General features: G+C 37.2%; 2 protein-coding genes across 3 annotated transcripts; one reads left to right on the top strand and one right to left on the bottom strand.

Moving 5' to 3' along the window:
• The first annotated feature begins 11 nt into the window (after positions 1-11).
• On the top strand, positions 12-2,990 carry LOC126366771 (prothoracicotropic hormone-like). The gene is made up of 5 exons (XM_050010014.1): positions 12-1,137; positions 1,515-1,877; positions 1,997-2,035; positions 2,124-2,234; positions 2,666-2,990. The coding sequence occupies exons 1-5, from the start codon at positions 1,135-1,137 to the stop codon at positions 2,810-2,812; spliced, it is 663 nt and encodes a 220-aa protein (XP_049865971.1). The 5' UTR covers positions 12-1,134; the 3' UTR covers positions 2,813-2,990.
• A 420-nt stretch (positions 2,991-3,410) lies between these two features.
• Positions 3,411-10,180, bottom strand: LOC126366734 (zinc finger protein 347-like). 2 transcript variants are annotated; one of them, XM_050009964.1, is made up of 9 exons: positions 9,842-10,180; positions 9,500-9,591; positions 9,059-9,386; positions 8,700-8,925; positions 8,313-8,564; positions 7,760-7,907; positions 7,365-7,431; positions 6,842-6,985; positions 3,411-5,638 (listed from the first exon to the last, which is right to left on the bottom strand). In XM_050009964.1, exons 1-9 carry the CDS (start codon positions 9,977-9,979, stop codon positions 5,408-5,410), a joined length of 1,626 nt encoding a protein of 541 aa, XP_049865921.1. In that variant the 5' UTR covers positions 9,980-10,180; the 3' UTR covers positions 3,411-5,407. The 2 variants fall into 2 exon arrangements, with proteins under 2 accessions (XP_049865921.1, XP_049865922.1); XM_050009965.1 differs by lacking the exon at positions 6,842-6,985 and adding an exon at positions 7,014-7,157 and having other exon boundaries at positions 9,842-10,179.
• Between the last annotated feature and the right edge of the window lie 55 nt (positions 10,181-10,235).

Raw genomic sequence — 10,235 nt, 5'->3', positions numbered from 1 at the left:
TATTATTTTATTCCACACCCCGAACCTTGAAGATTCGATTTGTCAATATTGAATAGTCATAATTTATAAGATTAGTACAAAAATCACGTAGAATGCCTAATGACCAAGATTTCGGCTAAAGATATCCAAATTCCGAACTCACTGCAATTGGCGCCCAACGTGGGGCTACGTAGTATTAATTTCTTATTCTATGCTGGGGCTATAGTTTTATTGCATACGAAAGCCGCAGTAAATATCTGGATCCTCTCAAGGACATGACTTGTCCTTAAGCAACAGGTTACCAGCCTATACATACATTCAGTTTATCAAGTTAGACAGAACGTAAGAAAAATAAAAATTCAAATAAAAGGTAAGTCTTGCAAATTCTGTTGAGATAAAAATGTTCCATACGTTGTGAAAACTGAGATTAGATGTGATTATCGATAGATGATTGAATTAATAACGATATTGTTACCCTGGACGTTGTCACCCCCTCTATCTTTATAAATGGCGTGAGATAAGTGTGAGTGCAGGCTAAGGTGGGATGGGTTACCTACAGAGTCGGATTCAGTAATAGGCCGACGTAGTTCTACTCTGCCTACACCGTAAGGATCACGGGTGTGATCATATTATGGACATCGTCATGACTAATGGCTGATAACACCGAGATGGTCTTCATTTAATTTACTGCTTTTGCTTTTGCATATACGCATTTGTTCGTTATATCTATCTACTCAGCCTGTATCCACCCACTGCTGGGTATAGGCCTCCTTTCTTTCACGCCATTATTTTCGATCCTGTGCAAGTCTCATACCTCACAATGTCATCCGATTATCGGATTAGTGGTCTGTCTTGATATCGTCTACCATCTCATCATAGTTCATCATATTCGACCTATTTGTTCACAGGAAACATCTATACCATATTATACCTATGTCTACAACCTTAACTGTCCACCCAGTACAGGTCTCTGAAAACATTATATCCTTAGGTATTAGTTTACCTAAACAATGCCCCATCCCACATTACCTTTAAAGAAAATATTACAAGACTAATGGATCTATTCTCTAACCCGTCAATCAATTCCCGGTATATAAGGACAAGAAAACTGATATCCATGAATAGTTGACTAGAGGATCCCATAGGGACAGCACCATGGTAAGTGTATAGTTAGTATAAGGTTTTATTGTAATTAGAATTTAAAATAATTATTAAGGTGTGCCACGTGTAATAATAATAAATGTTATAGGTACTTAAACCAAATAACATTTCTTTACGCGAGTTTTCTACTGCATCGTTTTGGGTCAGTCCTTTTTATATACAAATTATGCAACCGATTACCAACTGGGTGATCTTTGCAACAAAAAGTATTTAAAATAATGTTCTTTAAAATATAAATCATACACCTAGTTAATTTAGTGTTTTTCTTTTTTCTTAATCCCACGAGCGTGTTCTTCTCGGCGAATAACACCTTGTAACGAAGAATGTCTCGAAGTTAACATGCTGATTTAAATTAAGTCCCTCTGAAATTGCAGATCACGAGAACGTTCATAGTAATACTGGCATGCTGCAGCTACTTATTTGCAATACAAATTGTACCTCGGACATTGGCTATAAGGATCACACCCAATGTGGATGAGTTCATGATTGAAAACCAAAGGACAAGAACGCGTACGAGACAAAACTATGTGGTGCAAGCGCTCGACGACGACATTTCAGCTAATCTGGACAACTTGGTCCCCGCGCCAGTGGCAGAAGCTTTCGAACCAGAAACAAATCCCGAGGAATTGACCGCTCAGATTGTGGACTACGCTAACATGATCCGCAACGACATAATATTCTTAGATAACTCCGTTGAAACCACGACGCGGAAAAGAGGGAATATTAAGAAGAAAAATGTGAGTTAGGTATTTTACTGCCCATGGGGATAGAATTTGCCCTTCTGCAAAGTCGCTCTTTAGCGAACAATCTTATTACCTACATTTTTCCGTGGAATGTAACTATTTTTTTGTTACAGTATGGAACACCAGATCCACCATGCAACTGCGAATCTGAGGCAAGTATATTGCTTTGTTGAATACTTATCGAGTATACATCGCATTCATTTTTACAACTAAGTGTAAAGACAAGAATTTATGTTTCAGAGAGATGTGATAAACCTTGGTGATAATTACTACCCAACGAGGGTAGAAAACCGGAAATGCTTGGAAGGGTCGTGCCCTCCTCCTTATCACTGTAAACCAAATTATTATTCTGTAAGTATAATCAAATTGTGTTCATGTACCATTTCTTCACGCTGTTCTCATCGCAGGGCGTATACATCAAAAATATACGTCGCCTACAAAAGTTATTGGCAACAATTTAATCAAATATAATTTTATGAAATAGCAACATTGTGCTTCTTCTACGACCGGACGGAGGTCCATGTTGTTCTATGTCGCGCGTCCATTACGTGTTGAATATTCCGAACTTTTAATCAAAATAAACCGTGGTCGGACTTGAAACCGACGTATTCTTTTACCATCCTCATCATCACTATGTACACCAGCCAGTGTATGTATACATAGTGTCAACATCATGCGACACAAGATTTACTTAAAAATATTTTCTCCATTATCAAAAGCGTTTCTTCGTTTATAATATAAAATATATGCCAACTTTTATGTATTTCCATTATGAATTTCAGATCACAGTCCTCAAGCTAAAAAGAAGTTTGCTCCGTAAAGAGGAGTCGACAGTGGCGTTACCGAGCGACTTCCACCACAGATGGGTCGCTCACAAGATGAATGTCACAACCTCATGTGTCTGCGCTAAAAAAAACGATGAAAACTAACGATTAATTGTATATTATTAAGATAGATCATAGAACTGAAAACAGTTCAAAATTACTGTAATGAATGATTCTTGTATTGTACGAGTTAATAATTACTAATGTTAATGTTTAGGCGACACACATTCACGATTGGATTGTAAGATATTTACTTAAAATTAATAACTGTGATGTTATCGTACTTGTTTTTTTTTTCAATCCTATTAACGCGGTAAAATGTCTTTGCCCAGCGGTACAAAAAAAACTTAGCCAAGTGGGTACCTACAGTGTGTACTTCGCCCTGACAGTCTGTAGTAATTTTTCCCTTCGGAAATATTGATTAGGATGTAACTAACCCTTTTACCTACTTCGGCAGTTTATACCTATAAGTCGCTAGAAATAATACTACTTTTCTGAACAAGTAAATATTTCGTATTCACAAACAACCTGAAAATTAATTAATTTCATTTAAAATTAAAGGCTTGTATATATGTACATAAGAGTAACTTTAATCTACAGAAATGCTATGTACAATCAACTTAATTATAAGAATTTCCTGTTCTCACTTTTTACTCACTCACAAAATACATGCATGCGTCAATCAACAAAAGAAACAAAAAAATGTGGCCTAATGTTTTTATAGTTCTATGTAGGTACTTTTAAAATAAAAAATACCAAAGTGTACAAAACTTAAAATATTTAACTTGGCGCAAAAGGTATACAGTCAACAAATAACAACACAAAACAAATAAATTGTGCTGTGCATAATTTCCTATCTGGTCTACACGTATTCAAATCAATATCTTTTTTTTTTTGACGTGACTTATTGTAGATTTGCCGCAGATGGCATTAACTACTTGGCCGGACAAATGGGGAGCGCTGAAGGCTCTCACCCGGTAAAAAAATCAATATCGATAAGTACGTAGTGGTACTGATAACCAACTCCATTCAAATACCACCCTCCTGCCTAGAGGCATAAGCAATGTTCTGGCATGGGGCCTACCAATCGATCCTACAAAAGTAGGTGAAAATAGATCAGAACAAAAGTTACTGTAAATATCCAACAAAAAAAATAAAGTATGACAGTATCCAGGACGGGATTTCAGTCGGAGAAGGATAGATACGAGTGCATATTCGCACGAAAGAGACGCAGCTACATTGAATCGGCATGAGTCCCCGTACAAAATGCGGGACGTTACTAGGCTTCGCATGACGTCTAATCTCGCGACTTTGCTATATAGTTGAAGAGAAAATATCTGTCTAGTGGGGACGAAGCTTGATTGTACTACATATATCAAATGTAAAGTACATCACCCCACTGCCTTTTCACTATAGCAAGACAGAGTTGGTTTGCATATATGCTAAGTAACCGTGCTTATCGCATCATTACCACGAAATAATAAGAAAAATGAAATGCAATGTAGTCATGAGCATAATGTACCCACTTTAGGACTGTCACACTAACATATTTGACATTTAGTGAGACTTACAGTGCAATTTGTCAAAAAACATCATGTGACATGGTACCAAAGTGTATGCATATTGATGCTTGCGACCGTACAATGTCACGTCACTGGGATCAGCAATGATCTTACAACGTATTTCTGTTAGTCAATAATGAAGAGAGCACGCGTGTTTCTCTAATATACCACATGAAGTAGAAATGATACTTAAGACTTTTCACTACATTTTTAGGAATACATTAAAGAATGTATGCAAACACGGTGTTTAGGGCCGTGTTATTACGGTATATCAACTATTACACTAGTCCGATAGAGGCCCTAAATTTCATGGTGCTTAACATTTGCAAAACACTGGCCAAGGTTCATTGACTTCTCATTCAATAGTATGAGACTTGGGATCGGATCAGCATGTTATACCATTTGGTGTGCGTCAAGCTAGCGGCCTCAAAAAAAAAATGGGCACGAAAAAATAATTTGACCATACCAAAAAATAGTACTCTTATTGAAAAAAATAGTACCTGTTGTAAAAAAATTAGTACCTTCACGGTTCTGGATTTATAGCCATGTTTTATTGCACTTGCTAGCTTGACGGTGAGCGAAATTTGGCGAGAGTTAACGACAAGGTCTTTCGCTTTGATTTAAACGCCAAAAAATAGTACCGAAATAGTACTTACCCCCTGCAAAATACCGAAATGAGTACTTCAACGGTTCCAAAGTTATAAAGGCAGTTCTTTGATCCCGCTGGCTTGACGTTTTGAAAATACCTATTATCTAGGGAACGCTTGCATACTTCAGTATGTAACTAATTTCAATAAACTCGTATGAAATAGTACTTCCTACCATCATAATTTTGAACCGATTCTCTTTCTAGAAATATGTATGACTGCTAATCTGGCGTTCCAACCTTTTCAAATACTGAATTATGTCATTTAAAATCCAAACCCCATTGTTTCTGTATTGTGAAAAACGAGGTTATGTAGATTTTCTTTATTACATGTTAAGATCCGCGTCCACTGATGTGAACGTTAAAATTCAGCATCTACATTTGCATTCGCGGATGTTTAAAACATCAGCAACATCCCTGTTCTGAAAGCTAGCCTACGCACCATGCTATAACGTATAGGTATTATGTCCGATGGTAAATGGGTAGTTATAATTAATAATCAGAAGAATGGTGTACAGTTTCATGCGCGGCGGGCGGCGGCACGTCTCCTATGCCGGGCGTTATCTGCATGATGGCCATCCGAGTCTCGTTCACCATGCCCATCTCCCGCCGGAGGATGTCCTCCGTCACCGTGTGGATGGACTTGAACTTGAGGTTGATGCCGTGAACCTTGTACACGTGGTTGTTTAAGTTCACCTTGTAGCTGAACGCAACGTTGCACACCTGTAAATTTTGTGTAAATTACTAACTAGAACTCAAAAATATTCATTAGGCTTTGCACTTTAAATCGACAATTTTTATACTCTTTTCATATGTTTTGTCGCACGTGTTGTGTTATCTGCCTAAAACTACTGCAGCTACTATTTTGATGACGATTATTCTCTATTATTACTTTTATGATGATATTATGATCTGCGTTATGAAAGTCTGGATAGATAGACATAGGGTGAGTTTCTACTAAAGCGGAGAGAAGAGACGTGCGAAATTGACAAATCACAATGTGCGAGAGAGCGAGAAAGAAGATGCTCTTTCGCTCTCTCCTTTGCGGTGATTGGGGGATTTCGGCACATCTTTTCTCTCCAGTTCATCTCAACCTAAAACAAGGTGTGCAATTCTTCTGTGCTTTGAAAACTGTGCTGAGGGAATCAGGCGCAGCGGCTTTGGTGTAAATCGATCGGCAAAACTTTAGTATAGTAAGTGAACTTTGCAATACTTACCACCCATATCGAGCCATAGAGTTAGTTATTAGAAACAAATAATTTTAGAATATAATACTCACAAGGACACGATGACTGGAAGATAGCAGGAACAACTTGACAGTGAATATGCGACGTTTAAACACTACAATAAACAATACAATACCTGTTGAACAGGGCGTAGTTGCTGCAAGTCCTCGTGGTACAGGCATTGTATTAGACAACATAAGCTCTCGACCATATCCCAATTAGGGTAATCAGAGGTACATCTATCGCAAGATCAACTAAGTACCCACACCTCTTACGTATAATAAAAAACTAGAATAATATCCAAGAGTAGCTTTGTTTATAGCGCATTCTGCTTAAATTGCTTTTTTTTTGACGTGACTTCTTGTAGATTAGGCGCAAATGGCATTAACTACATGGCCGGAAGAAATAGCTGTGAAATGTCTTTTTCGATATTATATTCTGCATGTGGTTTCTCATTTAATGACAATAGGTAAACAGCAAATCTTGTAAAAATGCTTCTTTCTTTAATTTACAATCTTAATTACCTTACTTAAACGCACCTTCCACGTGAAGTCACTACTTACACCATACGCGGGCTAGAAGAGATCTCTTTTAGAGATGGTCGTTGCCCAAATCGACACTAATAAAGAATAAATAAACAAACTTGTACCTTCTTATGTAATCGTCGCTCCAAGTCATCACCAAGCATAAAAATACGGACCTGACAGAGGAAGGGCTTGTCGCCAGTGTGAACGAGCATGTGGTTGCGGAGGTGGTGGCTCTGCGTGAAACTCTTGTTGCAGATGTGGCAGACGAACCGCTTGTCACCCGTGTGGATCCGCATGTGCCGTCGCAGGGACTGCGCCTGCAACGTAAATAATGACGTCACGCACCTGGCAAGTGTACGGCCGCTCCCCGGTGTGCATTCGCTCGTGGTTTTGCAACTGGTGCTTCGCGTTGAACGACATCGCGCAAGTCCCACACTTGAACGGTTTGTACCCCGAGTGTATGCGCAGGTGGCGGTTCAGATCGCATCGCTGAAATACAATGTCCACTTATTTTTCTACCCCCTAGCAAACTGTACAGGCTCCTTTTGAATTTTTCGTGCTCTAGAGCAAGTTATTTAATAATTTATGGTTTCTTTGATTAGAAAGTAATTAATTTTAATCGATTGATATAGTAAATGTAAGTTTTTCATGTAAAATTTAAATATTGCAGTTACATAAATAAAGGTAAATACTTACAGCAATGAACTTTTTCGGGCACAAGTTGCATGCGAAAGGTCTTTCTCCCTTGTGTATCAGATTGTGTCTGAAATAAAGTGAAAGTAAAGGTAAATATAAAATGGATTAAGAAAATTTTTCAAAAGCTTTATTTAATTCATGTATGTTGATAATTTATGTCTACATCTATATCATTAAGGTAACTTATGATGACTTATAATATAAGTTCCCATATCGTGCATTCCGAGAATTCCCGGGTCTCGAAAATGACACCCTACTTATATTAAAAAAAAAAACTAAATTGGATCTTAGCCTACCAGTGATTTACATTTTGCGCTTTCTATTATCTACATTGGCCACCAAGCTTAGGACCACACTTTATAAATAACATGACAATAGCTTGCTTGTTGTATTACCTGACTAGAGACTTCTGACTGTAGAATCCTGCGCCGCATATATCGCAGATGTAGTCCTTGATGCCCGTATGTTGCTTCATGTGTGCCAGCAAGTTGCCCTTCTGTGCAAACGAGCGCGCACATTCCGAGCAGTTGAACTTCTTCTTCTCTGTTTTATTGAAACAATTTATTAGATTATAACTGTCATCAGTCTGGACCGCGTCGCGCGCGGCATGAATTATATCGAGGGCTTCGAATAAACAATAAACGCAGCGAATGATATCTATGTAGATAGGCGTTGAAGGGCTATTGGTCGGAGCCCTCGATATAATTCGCGCCACGAGGGCTGATCAATAAATTGCTAGTTGAATTTTGAAAAAAAAATAAAAATTCTTTTAATTTGTAAAGTGAAAATGAATAAATAGCATGGGAGATCCATCTTCCAGGCATTGAAGTTTTTTTTTTATAATTCGTATATTAATTTTGTTTAGAAAGGTAGGTAAGAATTTGCTAGAACTAGAACATCAAGAATTTTACAAATCAAGACTAAATAGTGTAACTGTTCAAAATTTACCTTGGTGGGTCGATATGTGGTTACCCAGAGTGAAAGTGAGTATGCCACATATAGGGCAGACAAGCTTTTCTCTCTGTTTCACTACAGGCTTAGCACTCCTCACCACGCGAACTGTTTTTTCTCTGCTAAGAACTTTAGTCTCCCCTGATGACGATTTTGTTTTGTAACTAGGATGCACCTTAAGTACTGTGGCATCTTTTGGCCTCTTTAGAAGGATTGGTGGACCTCGTGACCCATTCTTCATAATTGGATCTAAAAGTCAAACATACAATGTAAAAAATTACTAAAGTGTAATTAATATTTCGTAAACAAAAGTAAGTATGCACTATAGAGGAATTACAACTAACAAAATCCTATGCAATTTTGATGTAAGAAAATTATACATACAGCAAGTTATTGTCGTAGCCTTGGATTTGCCTTCGCCTTTTTCTTTGCTTTTACCATCCTCAGATTTGACTTGTGTAAGAACTTTGACACTCCTTACAACAGTTTTCTTTCCTTTAAACACTTTGATATCTGACAATTTTGGTTTTTTAAACTTAGTTTTCTTTTCTGGAGGGACATAATCATCGTCATCATCTTCTTGGAAGAAATCATCATCTAAGTATTCAGTCTGAAATTAAAAAAGTATTATCAAATAAATTGTTTAAAGCAAGGCACAAAAGGCCCGTTCTGGGCTTTGTTGGCCTTGTGTAGGAATAAGGAAATCATTTATTTCTGTTCTGAGATTTAAATCAAACACTCACATCATAATCACTGCCTTCCTTCTTTTTTTGCCAAGTCAGATCTACTTTATCTGAAAAAATATCATTTTTCGATTCCAAATCCTTATTATCTTCACCACCTTCTACTTTTCTTATAACTGTGTTGGCTATGACTATGTCCTTTCCTTCCATGGTCTCTACTGGTTTCACATTGCCTGCTGTATCAATTTCCAACTCCCATTTTGGTTCAGATTTTACTGCTAGTGGGCCAATCTCACTCTTTATATCAGTAAAAGAGTCGAAAGCTATTTTCTTAGTCTGAACATTTTGATTCATTTTTACCATTATTTTTCGAAGTTTCTTATCCGTCCTGTGTAATACAGATAAGTTATAATAAAATGTAGATTATATTAAGAGTGAATTATAAAAATGTAATAATTTCAACCCTGCAAAAGAGTTATTTTATTAGTAGTAAGTACTTACCTTTCAGCCACAGTTTTAAGAAGGTATGCCTTTTCCAAGGCAGTACAACACTTATGGCATATTCTATCTGGAAGCCCATCGTTGGATGCAACCTGTTATCAACAAAAAGTGTTCATGTTAATTTAAGTAATTATAGAAAGAGATGTAAAATTGACACGAGCGAAAACGCCGAAGTGTTTCTATCAGTGATATAAAAAATATTTTGAATGAATAATATACTTGGGTTAGAGAACCACGAAACTACAGCTTTAGGTGAAGCCTTGTGGTTACAATAATAAGCAAAGGCAAGTTTTCTTCCGAAAGTACAATAGAGGTTTACAAGTTGAAAAATTAGTAAATTACCTTAACATCAGCTATCGCTGTGAGCATTTCGGCATAATTACCCGAAAGCTTGTATCTAAAAAGCGGGCAAAGTGGTTTCTTGGTCGACAAACATATTCGACACGATTTCATATCAATTGCATCGCTTGACTCCGACATTTTTGCCCCGTAAATAATAAAATCAAAACAAAAAGTGATGAACCAAATCCGTAACTATCGAATAATGTAAAGTGTTGTCCAGTATAGGGATTGCTTTGTCGATTTATGGCTTCTTTCTTGAAACTATTCCACGGATTCCACCATTTTGCTTTGCTTGGCTTGCTTCGCTAGCATTCAACCAATCCAATCCACAAATCACTTCACTATCATAGAGTTGAGTGTGATGCGTGAAATAATCGAACTTATGTTATTGATT

The sequence above is a fragment of the Pectinophora gossypiella genome, chromosome 5 (assembly GCF_024362695.1).
Source record: "Pectinophora gossypiella chromosome 5, ilPecGoss1.1, whole genome shotgun sequence".
NCBI classification, from domain to species: Eukaryota; Metazoa; Arthropoda; class Insecta; order Lepidoptera; family Gelechiidae; genus Pectinophora; species Pectinophora gossypiella.
Note: the sequence above shows the minus strand (reverse complement) of the source record. Positions and strands in the feature narration are given on the sequence as shown.

Excerpts from the sequence above, each read along its gene's own strand:
- LOC126366771 (XM_050010014.1), top strand. Across the intron at positions 1,878-1,996 it reads GGAATATTAAGAAGAAAAAT|TATGGAACACCAGATCCACC; the intron begins GTGAGTTAGGTA and ends TTTTTGTTACAG. Across the intron at positions 2,036-2,123 it reads CATGCAACTGCGAATCTGAG|AGAGATGTGATAAACCTTGG; the intron begins GCAAGTATATTG and ends TTTATGTTTCAG.
- LOC126366734 (XM_050009964.1), bottom strand. The coding sequence starts at position 9,979 with ATGTCGGAGTCAAGCGATGCAATTGATATGAAATCGTGTCGAATATGT. Across the intron at positions 9,592-9,841 it reads CAGCGATAGCTGATGTTAAG|GTTGCATCCAACGATGGGCT; the intron begins GTAATTTACTAA and ends TGTTGATAACAG. Across the intron at positions 9,387-9,499 it reads CTTAAAACTGTGGCTGAAAG|GACGGATAAGAAACTTCGAA; the intron begins GTAAGTACTTAC and ends TGTATTACACAG.